Source organism: Delphinus delphis, chromosome 9 (genome assembly GCF_949987515.2).
Source record: "Delphinus delphis chromosome 9, mDelDel1.2, whole genome shotgun sequence".
NCBI classification, from domain to species: domain Eukaryota; kingdom Metazoa; phylum Chordata; class Mammalia; order Artiodactyla; family Delphinidae; genus Delphinus; species Delphinus delphis.
In genome coordinates this window covers 98,760,078-98,775,714 of record NC_082691.1, presented here as the reverse complement: position 1 = coordinate 98,775,714, position 15,637 = coordinate 98,760,078, and the positions used below count along the sequence as shown (strand labels likewise).

Genomic DNA, 15,637 nt, shown 5'->3' with positions numbered 1-15,637 from the left:
CTATAGGTAACTAATCCATGACAAAGGAGGCAAGACTATACAATGGAGAAAAGACAGCCTTTTCAATAAATGGTGCTGGGAAAACTGGACACCTACATGTAAAAGAATGAAATTAGAACAGCCCCTAACACCATACACAAAAATAAACTCAAAAGGGATTAAAGACCTAAATATAAGGCCAGACACTATCAAACTCTTAGAGGAAAACACAGGCAGAACACTCTATGACATAAATCACATCAAGATCCTTTCTGACCCACCTCCTAGAGAAATGGAAATAAAAACAAAAATAAACAAATGGGACCTAATGAAACTTAAAAGCTTTTGCACAGCAAAGGAAACCATAAAGAAGATGAAAAGACAACCCTCAGAATGGGAGAAAATATTTTCAAATGAAGCAACTGACAAAGGATTAATCTCCAAAATACACAAGCAGCTCATGCAGCTAAATATCAAAAAAACAAACAACCCAATCCCTAAATGGGCAGAAGACCTAAATAGACATTTCTCCAAAGAAGATATACAGATTGCCAACAAACACATGAAAGGATGCTCAACATCATTAATCATTAGAGAAATGCAAATCAAAACTGCAATGAGATATCACCTCAAACTGGTCAGAATGGCCATCATCAAAAGCTCTAGACACAATAAATGCCAGAGAGGGTGTGGAGAAAAGGGAACATTCTTGCACTGTTGGTGGGGATGTAAATTGATACAGCCACTATGGAGAACAGTATGGAGGTTCCTTTAAAAACTAAAAAGTGAACTACAATATGACCCAGCAATCTCACTACTGGGCATATACCCTGAGAACACCATAATTCAAAAAGAGACATTTACCACAATGTTCATTGCAACTCTATTTACAATAGCCAGGACATGGAAGCAACCTAAGTGTCCATCGACAGATGAATGGAAAAAGAAGATGTGGCACATATATACAATGGAATATTACTCAGCCACAAAAAGAAACAAAACTGAGTTATTTGTAGTGAGGTGGATGGACCTAGAGTCTGTCATACAGCGTGAAGTAAGTCAGAAAGAGAAAAACAATATCGTATATTAATCCATATATGTGGAACCTAGAAAAATGGTACAGATGAACCAGTTTGCAGGGCAGAAATAGAGACACAGATGTAGAGAACAAACGTATGGACACCAAGGGGGGAAAGTGGCAGGGGGTGGGGGTGGTAGGATGAATTGGGAGGTTGGGATTGACATGTACACACTAAGATGTATAAAATACATAAGTAATAAGAACCTGCTGTATAAAAAATAAATAAAATGAAATTCAAAAAAATAAAAAGTGAGAGAGTGGCATGGACATATATACACTATCAAATGTAAAACAGATAGCTAGTGGGAAGCAGCTGCACAGCACAGGGAGATCAGCTCAGTGCTTTGTGACCACTTAGAGGGGTGGGATAGGGAGGGTCAGAGGGAGAAGCAAGAGGGAGGGGATATGGGAACATATGTATATGTATAGCTGATTCACTTTGCTATACAGCAGAAACTAACACAACAATGTAAAGCAGATATACTCCAATAAAAATGTTAAAAAATAATAATTTTGTCACTCTAGTACTTGTACTTAAAAATGAAACCACTTTGAAATCACTTCAGAGAGGCAACTGACTTGAACATGGGTTCACCTGGGTGTGTGATACTTTTACGTTATTGAGCTTATGTTTCTTTTGCTAAGATAGATGACTATGGTTTAAATGTTTACGTATCAACAGGATACTCCTCTCTGGATCCTTCTATAGGAAACCCAATGGCTCTGGCAATGGAGTTAAAGACTAAAGGGGAGTCTGGGTTTAGCTTGGAAGGCCAAGAAAATTTATACAGATATCCATGCTTCTAAAACCAGAAATGAATCAGATCTAGCATGAGGAAACAGGGCTTTCCAGAAATCTACTAATAAATAATTTGACTAAGCTCAAAGAAGGAAAGAACACAGCCATTTGCAATATAAAATGGATGGAATCCCAGATGGGGAGTCAACCGAGATAAGGTGAAGAGACAAAGTAAACATACCAAGAATAAAGAATCACAATATGAACTGTCATATATGAAAATTAAAACTGAATTATGTAACTAGTCTTTTTTTGTTCTTTATTTTGAGCTAGAGATCTGGTTTTAGGACCCTGAATACCTTCTATCCTAAGGGTGTTTTTGAAGGGTGTTTCCCAAAAAGAAAGCTAGCTTCATGCCTGGAAAATTGCTTGCTAGCTCCAGTTCTCAGGGAACGAGTTCCAGCTGACCTGTTCTTGCTCCTTTGAAGTCTGATGGGATCAGAGCCACAATGAAGTCAGAATTGAACAGGCGTGAAGTTCTGAATAATCTGAAGTTTATCTGAGGGACTTTCTGCCTCCTTTACCACTTTTGCGTAATTATCATGACGTGAAAGTAAGATATTCCCGGAAACCTACAGTTTTGTAACAAGAATCTAATGATAGAAGACAAAATGTTTCCCAGTGTAAAAGAAGCACTAGCACAGTTTGACACCAGCCTAAGTGACCACATGAACATCTGTAAAGAAGAATGGAAGGAACCGTCAGCCTGCAAATCTATGAAAAGGTGCCAGAGCCACAGGGTGGCAATTTGCAGGCAGCAACATCGAGGTGGAACAGAAAGGAAGTCTGGCATAAACAGTGTCACTGCAGAAATACCCATGTTTGTGAGAAAAGCCTTCCTTTCCCTATAGCGGAAATAATTTTTAGATATTTCAAGTCAAAGTTTTGATTTTATTTATTTTTCTTGTTCAGTGGATCAGTGACATGTTTCACAAGGAGTGGGGGCTGGGAGAGTTCACCTCTGGACACTGGACTGGAACAAAAAGTTAGTAGACATGCAGATTCAATTTTGGGAAGATGGTCTAAAACCCTGGGGCTCTGGGGCTGAAAGAGGTCTGTCTTTGAGAACAAAAGAGAGGAACATAGTATTAGCACAGCATAAGGTCTGATCGATGACCCTCCCCCTCAACTACCTCAGCATTAAAGCTCCAGGAAGAAATGTTCACTGAGTGATCTTTAATAAGTGTTTATTGACTGAATGAATCTCAACAGAGACTCCGAAATCCTCTGGCAGTGGTGGCTTGTGCCTTGCTTTCCGCCTTTGGGTATCTGATTTATAAGAGGCCCCATGTCAGCCTGAGGTGTACAGAGTAGATACAGAGCATGATATGCTGAGTCAGAGGGGGGCCTAAGATAGTTATCTCCACTCCCCACACCCACTCAGCTTGTACACAGTTTGCAAGAGATCTCAAAATCACTGTGTGTCCCTATGGGGGTCTATAGAAGTGCTTGGATGGCTGGTAGACCAGGAAAGGGACTTAGGAGAAGGTCAGTGCCCAGGAGGTACATGGACCTTGAGTGACCAACCATCGTGGTTTACCCAGAACTGTGAGGTTTCTCCAGGTGAAGGGTTCTCAATTCTAAAAGCAAGACAGTCCTTGACAAACTGGGACAGGTTACCTTCTTACCCAAATCCCAAAACGTGAGCCCAGCAGGAGCCACAGCCAGCAGGAAGAACTGCCAGAGCAGTGGGGAGCCCAGAAGGAACCTGAGTAGAGCACGTGGAGCAACGCCCAATCCTCTGATGATGTTACATAGTTAGCTGGGCCTGACCCAAGGGCTATGCTGGAGGGGTCAAGGAGGACACTTGAAATGGGACAGCAGCGCCGAATGGGAGCTTGACCTCTGACTAAGTTTGAATCCCATATTGACTTATATATATAGTTATTAGGGTACCCGAAGGTATGTGCTCCGATATTTATTTTTTGCTGCTATTGACTGGAACTGGGAGCTTACGAACAAATGAAGATCAACTTTAGAAAAAAATATGTTACATGTATTCTTCATCTCAGGACTGTAAATCTTAAACTTGCTTTTATAAGAAGTCATGACCTCCTTCTGAATTGTTACTATTAATCTATTTATTCATTGTTCACCTTTCCAGCAGAGTTAGCTTAGTTTTGAAGCACCTCACACTGTATCTATCCAACCCTCATTTAAGTGCTCTTATAAAAAATCATATACTTTCCTTTCAAGGAAAAAAATATAGAACAAACTGGGTAGGTGTTCTTGAAAAGAAAGCACTGAATTAAAAAACCAAAAACCGGGTCTGTGATTATGCATTTCCATCCAAAAATAAAATGAAGACTTAATTACTAACTCAGAAATAGGATCCAGTCCCTTCGCAGTTTCTCAAGGGGTAATTTTGTGGGCTGTACTTAAGCTGGGATGTCTACTCTTCCTTTTCCGCTTTCTGTGCTATCCAGAACATTTACTGGTTTTGTTTCTTAATATATTTACAAGGGAGGTTATAGAAAAGGTATAGAAGATTCTAATTCTAATGAACTACTTTTACCAGGTTTTCTATGAGATGCTGACTAACGATATAAATTTGCTTTGGCCTCTGAACAGCCATTTAGTCCCCAGGTTCCAATCTCTAGGGGACATCACTGGCATGCAACTTAATATATCCTAAAATAAATTCATCATCTTTTGTTTCAAAGCCATTTCCATAATTAGGAATTTGTTGTCCTGTGTTCTAGTAAAAAGATGGTATTGGTTTATTTTAGACATGGAAGATGAAAAAAGGACAGATGCTTTCAACTCCAAGAAAAATAATATTTGACTCACAGTGACTTAAATAAACAAGGATTGCTTTTTTACCTCACACAAAAAGGAGTGAAGGTGGTTGCTGACTGTGGTTCACTGGAGCTCTGGTTTTCTTGATCATACAGCTCCAGGCATGGTGTCTGCATTTGAACAAGAACAGTGGAGAGTAACAGGGGACCTCTGTATCAGAAAAGTAAAAGTTTTCTCAGAACACCTTAGCTGACTTCTGCGTACCTCTCATCAGCCAGGACTGTGTCACATCATCACTGCGGATGACAAAGAAAAAAAAAAATCTCTCCCTGGCAGCTAATCTACGAGGGTGATCTTAGGATTGATGTAAGTCACAGATAGCAAAACGGACTTTACTGTTACTCACAAAACAGGAAAAAAATTGCCAAACCAGTCATGAACACCACTTACTTCAGCTCAAAATATTTTAACACCAGCTTCTCCATTCCATGTGACGTGAATCAGAATCACAGACAAACAAACAAGAGCTCTGCAGGGATTCACAAGTTCTACCCTCTACTGCAGCAACTCTCCTAGTTTATAAATTATGACCAGTACCTGCCAGGACCCTCCCAGGACTGACTCAGACCCCCAATACACTTTCCTCACTCCCTTCCTCTCCCCACCTCCCTCTGAGAAGACCCTTGGTTCTCTTTTGGTTCCCACTTGCAGGAGGAAGTAAATAAACCTAACTTTAGTTATAGGAGTGTTTTTGCAGGCTTTTGCCTCTCAGATTTTCACACCCAGAAAGAGGATAGGGAGAAGTGGGTCGAAGACAGGAGTTGAGTCTGGTGCCTGAAGATGTTTGCCACAGGGAACCAACAATGTGAGGGTGCAAAGGAGCAGATAAAAAATGGTACTCATGCAAGGAGAAACAAGGAGATTATCTGCTAGATATCTTACTGTTTACGGAGAATATTCTAGCAACTGAGCATTTGATGAAGTCCTCCTCCCTAAGAGCAGGGTCTCACTCGAAGGGTAAGGCTACAGGCTCCTGACATTGGAAGAGGCTTCCTGCCCACTACTCACCCTCTCCCTTTCCGGTTCTTCTGCTGTTTATGAAATACAGCTGAAGAAACCAGAGGTCCTCAATAGATAAGCACGACGTTTTGTCAGACACAACACCTCATTGTTTAATCTGCAGATGTGTGCTTGTACGATACATGTATCCAACTGCCTTCTTGAAATGTCCACTTAGATGTCCAATAGACCTTTCAACTCCTGCCCAACAGTGAATTCCTGATTTTTTTCTTCCACCCCATGACTAATCTTCTCTACCACTAGCCTTCCCATCGGAGGACATGGTAACTCCTTCCTTCCAGTTGCTGTTACCAAATCATTTCGGTTTATCCTTATAGCTTCTCTTCCTCTCATGCCTCGAAACCAATCCATTAAGAAATCCTACTGACCAACCCTTCTCAGTATATTCAGAATTGACCACATGACACTACCTCTTGCGCTAACAGCACCCCAGTCTTAGGCCACCAGCACCTCTCACCTGGATTACTATGACAGGCTCCCAGCTTCTACCTTTCGTCCTCCCACAGCCAGGGTTATCCTTTACAAATGTAAGCTAAAGCATGCCACTGCTCTACTCAGAAACCTGCAATGACTCCCTAGTTCTCTCACAGTAAAAGCCAGATCCTTACAGTTACCTACAGGTCTCCAGGCCCTGGCCTCTAGGATTGCTCTGGCCTCCTCTTATGCGGCTCTGCTCCTCGTCCTTCCAAACTTGCCACCCTGGCCCCTTGTTAACCCTAGATGATACCAGGCAGCCTTGTTGCATTGACTATTCTCTCAGCCTGTAATGCTCTTTCCCCAAATTGGTGAATTCTATTACTCTTTCAGGTCTTGAACTAATAATTGAGGCTAACTCTGACCAACCTATTTAAACAGCAACTCAACACTCATCTGTTGAAATGCCAGTCCTCCTTGATTTGCTCAACATTTTTTCTTTCTTTTTTTATAGCACTTATTCCTTCTAACTTACTATAATATTTATTTATCACGTCTGTGCTTCCTCCCCTTCCCCGAGAATGTGAGCTTCGCAGGTGCAAGGATCTTTGTCCGTGTTGTTCAGTGATTTATCCTAAGTGCCTAGAACAGTGTCTGACACCATGGATGCACTCAGAAAATACTACTGAACAAATAATTCTATCGCTTGGCATGCTTGCTCTTCCTAGATTCAACGCTGTGTTCAGAAAGCAAACAAACAAACAAAACAGGGCACGTGTAAACCCACACCCAGAAAAGAAAAAGAAGTCCAACTCACAGGGTATGTCAGCATGACACACAGCAAGACTCCTTTAGAATCATCTGCCCAAACTATCTCCCTAAGCTCTACTCATAAAATCATTGCAGCTGCTCCTATAATCTCTAAACATTTTATAAAAATCATGCCTGTGATTTCTATTTTTTTACCCTATATTTTCATTTATGCTTTTTAAATTTTTTCAAAAATAGCTCTCAAATCAATCAAGCTGAAATTTGAAAGGATAAAGGAGACAGTGTAGGCTTGCTTAGGGAGAATTTAGGTAGTCTGAAAATAAAATGGTAGAGATCAGGCAGTTGCAAAGTTTCAGTCAGTGAGGGGGAAAAGATCAAACCAGAGAAGAGCCAGGGATGTATCATTAAAATATTATCTGATGGGTCACAGCTATGTGAGGACAGGGTACTCTCATATGCAAAGACACAGATTAAGGGTGAGCTCATCAATGAGCCCCTCAACGGTTTGAATAAGGTGAACACAGCCCTGTATCATACATGCAAAAACACAGCACTTCACAGATTAAGATTCTGAACTGGGCACATTTTGTGTGAATAAAGGAATCTGCTATTTCACCATTGGTAATTAACGTGCAGAAATCATTGCCCTGGTGATCATTTCAAAATATATGTAAATATCAAATCATCACATTGCACACCTGAAACGAATACTATGTTATGTGTCAATTATACCAAAAAAAAGAAGTCACTGTCCTCAAAAAGTAAGACAAGCAGAAAACGTATTCAATAGTGGCTTTAGGAAGTTTGTGGTGCATCAGAGGTGACTACTTCCCTGTAGTCACTCTTCTGGGTTATCACCCTGGAGGATAAGAAAGACATATTCCTTGTTCTGTCAGCTACAGGATACTTGGCAACATAGACAGTTGCATGACGCCATTTTGGCAAAAAACTGTTTTGTATATTTCTCTACCTGCCAAAAATTGAAATTTGCAACCCCTATTCTACATCGTCTCTTGTGTTGTTCTCCTTACCAGGAGTGCCTGGTTCGTTTACCAAAATCTTCTTCTGGAGATATTTTAACTCCTAATCTCGCCATGGGGGTAAAACAGTAAAATCTCAACAGCTCATCCGCACTTCTCTGGTAGCAAACAATTTAAATTTAATGCCCAGGAAACATGCTGTTTGAAGTGAAATAGCAACATCACCATAAAATCTAGCAGTTTATGAAAGCTGGATGAACTAACTTGGGTATTATTGACAGAAATTATTGTATCATTAAAGTTACTGACATGGAAAATGAACAAGGTACTAAAATGACTCAATATACTGTCTATTACTAAGAAGGAAAGTCTTCCTGTATGGAAAACCATTATTAAAATTTATGAATACACATCTAATATCAGAATATATTATCTTAAAACATTCATCTCTCAGTTTTTGTGATTACTGCCACCACTTGCTTTAGGCAGAAATAACAGCTATTACATTATTGATGGTTCAAAAATTAGTATATTTTTATTAAAATTGTTTGCTGTTCTGTTTAAATATAAACTGTTTAGACTATCAGGACCCATATCTGCGTATATGTAATAAAAATAAGCACTATGTTATGTTTTATTATAAACATATTAAAGTTTTAAAAAGGTACATTCTACAGACATCATAAACTGTAATTTACCGTTCATGTGAATACTACTTTATTAAGATTATATGGAAGCGAGCTTATTTCATAATGGATGATTTTTGTATATTTTTAAGATTCATTATATGTCTTTGGATGACTTCCCCAAGGATCCCCTCTTAAATGAACTAAGATTATTAGAGACTTAAGGTCTGTACTTTACTGGGGGCTGGCTGAGACTTCTAGAACTTTTATCTTCAAAATATAAAATTAATAAAACTCTTTTCAGAATAACATAGCCCTCTCATAAAAGATCTGAAAATAGGACAGAATATCACCTAAATTCACTGGGTTAAATTCAACTCAAAATTAGATGTAGTTTGTTTGTGGGCAAAACATCTCAAAATGAAATTTTTTCATGTTGGAACGAAAGGCACTTTTTAGAAGTATGTTAAGGTAGTATATGTAATGCTGTCATAATATTTCATATAAAGGTTGTATCTTTCCACCATGTGAGAGGTCAACTAAGTTTTTACAAAAAGTTTCTCCCCAGATTTGCAAAAACTGACAAAGATGAGATCTTGTAATAATATTTCAGTATGTCTGTTTTGTAAGCAGACTCAACTACATTAAATATTCTACTTCAGTAAATCCCCATACTGCCTGCCAACACATTTTAATGTTTCTTTTCCTTCAGGAGGGGCCTTTAGAGGGAACCATATACTGAGGATGAGTAATGACCAAGACAAGAAGAAGAGGGACATTTCTGCTGTGGGCATCAGAAGCAAAACTAAAAATAAACTAAGTTCCTTTTCCAGCTGTTGCTTGCAAAACTACATGCATAATGCTCACATTCACCAAGGGAGGCTGAATGGGTTAATGTGACATCACATATTGTTCTGTCATATATAACCATGTCCTGATATAAACATCACTGCTAACATCACAAACAAAAGCCACAGGCACGGCAAGTGGCTCCTGTCTCCTTACCCCTTACAGGGTTGTGTGTTCGGGTGTTTCACTTGTCCTACAACAAAAACATGAATTCTGAAAATCTGAACAATTCGAGGAAGGATGAAAGGCCGTTTACCTGTCTATGATGGCACACATATCAATGCTGACATTCGCAAAACTTCCTGGCCTCCTTTGTGCCACTTCGTATAAATTTACAAGTTGATCATCCACTTGAATGAGCTGCATGCATCCTTGGAATGAAGGCTGAAGGACAGAGTGACTTGAGTTATTCATCTGGTTCCGATAACCTGTGAGAGAGAAAAAAATGGGAATGTTGAATTCTGTGTCCAGCATGCTTCACTAAAATTCCTCTGGGTGTTTTCCCTGACCACAGCCATCGTATCCAACTACTGTGTTTCACTGATCCTTGCTGTTGTTGTACTCAGTGTGGAAGAATGAAGTCTTTTGAGAAACCAGTATTATTTCAGGGGAAGCTGTTAAGGGTTGAACCTAGGCAAATGTTTGTCTCTGGTCTATGTCTATGAAGCATCCTTCATATTTTCTCTTTTGACACCTTCTTTTTCACTCTGCCACATCTCTGTCCATCTGCTCACGGCTATACTTCTTCATGTGACCCTGTCTTCAGAGATCAGGATGTAAAATTTTAGACCTTTCCCAACTATCCAAGCTCCTTCCTTTTATGTCTTTAATATTTACTGTTATTTTCTTAATTCCTCAGAGGTCTGTTATTCGGATGTCAAGAAGCTAAACTTACTATTATCAACTAAGGTGGGTTTCTTTTATAGATTAATATCTAATTCAATCCAAAGAGACATTTGCATTACAAATGATTTCCCAATTTATAAAACCCAAAGAAACATAAAGAGATAAATTTAGGCATAAGGGTCAGCCACATTGCTCTGAATATTCATCTCATATAAGGTACCTAAAATGGTATAGGTAGCATAAGTGATAAGAAGTGGAACTAGAAGCTTAGAAGAATGAATAACAAAACAAAAAAAGAAAGTTTCTATTAGGGTTAGCAACTACTGGTTCTATTACAGAGTAGGATATACATATACTAAGGTTGAGATCAGATAATTTTAAAAATTTTATTGCAAAGTAACTTTAAAATAGCACCACAAATAAACTTCCTTTATGCCTCTCAATAGAAAAAATCATAATTCATATTATGCATAGAAAATCTGCAGGCCATATGGAATAACATTTCTTGATCACATTAAATATCTCCACAAAGTCCCCCAAATGAACTTCACCTATCAGAGCAAATTTAAACTGTAGTAATTTGTCTGCTTAAAAATCGTAAGTTATTCACACATTCTTTTCAATCTAATATTATATCTATAGCAAAAAAACAATTTATACAAAATGGGTTGGTATCAGGATGTGCCATTAATTGGATAAAAGGGAATTTTCAATAAAAACATTGTCCAAAAGATGACCATTAAGTGATTTTTTATTTTATTTAAAATATTTATTTATTTTATTTTATTTATTTATTTATTTTCGCTGCACCGGGTCTTAGTTGTGGCATGCAGGATCTCAACTTGCGGCATGTGGGCTTCTTAGTTGTGGCATGCGAACTCTTAGTTGTAGCATGCATACGGGATCTAGTTTCCCCACCAGGGAGCAAACTCGGGCCCCCTGCATTGGGAGCGCGGAGTCCTACCCACTGGACCACCGAGTACGGAGTCCTACCCACTGGACCACCAGAGAAGTCCCCATTAAGTGATTTTTTTTTTAAATGTCCTATTCTGTTTGACTAGTAATAGTAGTTTAGAACAATAGAAATCTCCTTCTCCCTTTATTAATGGGTTACAATAATTAAAATCTAATAATTATCAATTGAATCCTTTTTAAGGATTAATCACAGAAGTGTATACAATCATTTTCCATCAACATAGTAATATGTAAAAATATGATTATACTTAACTTCTTGGCTTAAAAATAAATAAGGCTCTATTTCAATGTCAAACATATGGCTTTTTTTTTTTCTTTTCTCTTTTCTGAGTCACTTTTTTTTTTTTTTTTTCATTTGCATTGACTTAATCCTCTCAGAAAATTGCTGATCTTAGCTAAGTGGTCTATTTAGACTAGCTATATGCATACATATGATTTTCACTCTGCCTAATCAAGATAAAATTGAATGGAGTTTAATGTCTAAACTTAGCAAAGAGAAAACATCCAGCTGTAACTTTACTGACTATTCTTAACATGACAATCATATGATTCTGTTTTTTGAATACTTGGGAGTCTCTAAATATCCACACTTGCTTTGAAGTATTCCAAAATGGGGACATCTATTGTGAGAACAAGACCTTCTCAGAAGCAAGGCAGCTGCGTAACACACAGATCACTATCAAATGGGTATAGTTAAGTTCATAAAACAAGACTTCATCAGTCACTCATAACAATGTTGTTTGGCCCTGATGAATTCTGGAGTTTGAAATTGTCAATTCCTTTCATTTTCTACACGGGATACATTCTAGGAGAAGATAATTATAGTACAAACTACTACATGTCCATTATAATGTAGCCATGGAGCCTCATGGCTCATGAAGAGGCTGTCAGTAATGACTGAAAGGAAGGTGAGGAAGCAATATTACTGGAAATGGAAGAAAACTGGATCATTGCTGTGTTGCAGTGGAAAGTTTAGCAAAACTGTGATAATGTGGAAAGGAAAACACTGTACTTAATGAACTGCATAACCTAGCTAAGGACATTTCCACACAGAGTACTCTGGCGTCTTCTCTTTGTTTATAGTAAAAGGGAAAAAGAAGAGAGAAAAACTAAAGACAAACTGCTAAATATAAGGAAGCTAGGTCTTGATGGATTTGAAAATAAAATATTTTCTTAATTTCAGTCTCTCCAGATGTTGAACGCAAAAAAATTAAGAAATCACTTCATGGCAAATTTCTACTACCAGGAAAACATGATCTAAAGATGATAATGAGGTGTGGCTATAAAATCCATATTAAGACCTCAGAAATATCTTAGATGGTGCCTCCAAGAACCATTCATTCAGACAAATTAACTTCTAGCCAGCTTACCGGTATGTCTCACAGAGCCTCTGAGTTAAACAATAATGGTTCTAATAATCTTATGGACATTTTCCCCTCAGCATGTCAGCGGAAGCCCAATGTGAAAAAGAGCTTATCTTTATGAAAGTGTGGATATGGCTTTTGTTTAATGAAGTAAAGCTAAACAGCATTCATAGGAAGCCTACATATTTTTAAGAGAACTGTACTAGTAGAATGTTGACCACTCCCTTATAGTTAGCAATGGGTTAAAGATGTTGAGTCTCTGGTACTGAAATTCCGGGTGCTCTAACACCCTCCTACGCTTGAAATGGAGGACAGCATATTATTATTTATTTCTGTTATTGTTCCCTGTATGTACAAATATAATTTCAGTAAAAAATCTTAGTGTAATAGTGTCTGTGATACTTTCAGTGACTAAAGCTTAGGATTTAACCTACTTAGTAGATTAACAGCAGGACTGACTGGAGAAAAAAATTTGCAGCTGGGATTTTGAGGGTCAGAAATGAATAGATATAAAATGGATAGAGGGTTAATAAACTCAACTAAAATTTGCCAAGTTATAAAAATTAAAAACAGGAAAAAAGTAAACTTTTACTTGTTTTGGCTTAGACCTTTAAATTTATTATATCTATGAATTTGAAATAAAAAATACAATGTCTATACATGGGTTGTAGTTACTGGTGATCTGACGATATGTTGTAATACCCACAGTGGATTGTAATTGTGTCATTCTCAATTGCATCTATCAGTGAACTGGGTCATTATAATTATGTTACCTTACTGGCATGTTTGAGATTTCCATTTCAAGACTTGGCATATAAAAACTTTATCCTGATTTGAAGTCCTTTCAGCATTTAGTTATTCTTGTTGACAAAAGAAACACATGCGTTTTCAAGGTTTTAAAATTTTAACTCAGATATACGTTAGTGAAAAGCATGCTGGTATTTGTTTTGACATTAAAATGCCAATCTAAGTTGTTGTAAATTATATGGTAACTTGATGGGACAAGAAAAGCAAACAACAGGCAACAGGGCTGCATATTTTACATGTCTAAAACTACATGCATACAAGATGTCTCTATTTATACTTATTTTAAAGTTGGGAAGTTTAGGAGGTTAGAAAGGCTGGTAGAATGCTGTAAAGATGCTAAAAACCATTTAGGCTTTTCCTTTTAAAATAACCTTGGAATATTGTGCAAAGCGTCTACTAATATCTGTTTACCAAATCTTCCTAAAGAATTCACCCTGGTGGGGTTGGGCCCAAGCAAGCAGTGTGTTAGAGTGAGCCAGGAGTGAGCCCAGTGGTGCTTGGTGCCTGCAGTAAGGACAGCCAAGCACATGCCCATCTGGCACGGCTCGGAGACTGACTACAATACAGGTTGATTGAGCAAATAAATAAATAGATTGACGATAGTGCGAGCCAGGTTCACGTTGTCAGGAAAGGAGGGTGCAAATGAAAAGAGGGAGATCTTGAATGGATCCTATGGGTTTGGATTGGAATTTAATCTATAAGTGTGCACTTGTGGTTTTCAGTATATACATATAGAAATAAATCTAGATGGAATTGTGTATATACTCAATATACAGGTGGTTTCTACCACCCACTGAAGATGGTCCAGAGAAGGATTATACCCAGAAGAAATGAGTCCCTTTACAGTTCAGATCTTAGTTTCTCTACTGAATAAAAACAGGACTCTTTGGAGAAAGGCTGATCCTAGAGCTGGGTCACAGAAAGCACAATATGAGCCTGGAACATTTTGCTGCCCAGGAAAGTAAATAAGTGCTCAAGGAACGATGGTGTCATGTCAGAATGACATAGGGGCTAGTCTTAAGAGGGCTCCTACTGCTCCTATCTGGACAATTTTAAAACAAAATAAATAATTTGAGCATCAGAAAGATACTTTGAGTATCAAAAGAAAGGAAGGAAGGAAGGGAGGGAGGGAGGGAGGGAGGAGGGAAATAAGAGCAAAAGGAAATAATTTATAGATATATTTCATCGAATAACAGGAATCCATGAGTCCACCTGCATAAAAATGAATAAACAGGAGAATAGAAATATCTTCCTGTGATAACTAACAAATGTAAAAAGCATGTTGGAATTAGAAAGGTACAATCTGGCAACCATCATAGTAGTAATTAATCCAGACAAGAAATATTAACTGATGCTCGAGTGAGTGGGTGAAATTTGGATGATGAACAGTCTCAAAGTGTCTCCCTATGAATATATTCACTAATTTCAAAGGGGAAAGTAGTCATTTTACAGCAAAGAAGCCTGGCAGACATCTTTGTAATCAAATGATCAAAGTTATCACCACCAGTAACAGGACCCACTGACACTGGGACACCTGATAGGTTGCAATGAGAAGAATGCAATGACTCCTGGTGGTACTCCTGCCCAAGACACATATCCTAGGTCCAACCATGAGAGAACATCAGACAGACTCAACCTGAGAGGATCTTCAGGAATGATAAGGTTGTGAAAGCCAACAAACAGCTGAGACTCTGATCTCAATCAGCAGAGACTGGAGAGGCAGGAAAACAGGGTGTAACATGTGATCCCAGACTGGGTCTTTTACTGTAAAGGACGTTACTGGACAAGTGACAAAACTTGAATGAGTTCTCTGAGTGAAAGTTATACTGGTGGCTTTTGAACTGTTCTTGAAAACTTTTTTTTCACATTTTAAATTGTTTGAGAATAAAAACTAATTTTAAAACGATTATGATCCATTTGACATGAGATGGTGCTTGACGCTAAACATGCCATTCGAGAACCTTATTTTGGATTAAATTATTTCCCAATAAAAGGAAATTATCCTGTCTCCATTTCCCCATGTCCCACTCTATTCCACTTTAATCTGCTTTCAGTACCCATGAATTGTCAATTAAATTGCTCTTCCTAATTTCAGTGGTCATTTTCAGGTAACCAAAGGACATCTTTTACCCTTTAGCTAGACCTCCCGGTGGGATTTAACACTTGATCCTCATTTTATGTTCTATGTTACCAGGCCAGGGTGACTTTTGTGGCCTTAAAAGACTGAATATTCTGAATCCTGCCCACATTCCAATTTCAATTCATATCCCTCTTAGCCAGATTTTTAGATCTAGGGAGTTCCTAAACCCTAAAAATATTAGGACACA

General features: G+C 38.2%; 1 protein-coding gene across 1 annotated transcript in view; it reads right to left on the bottom strand.

The window, feature by feature from the left end:
- Positions 1–15,637, bottom strand: part of CNTNAP2 (contactin associated protein 2) — a 1,416,746-nt gene that overhangs the window by 864,689 nt on the left and 536,420 nt on the right. The window contains exon 10 of the mRNA XM_060019815.1: positions 9,575–9,746. Coding sequence (XP_059875798.1) covers positions 9,575–9,746 — 172 coding nt within the window. The remainder of the gene's footprint in view (positions 1–9,574; positions 9,747–15,637) is intronic.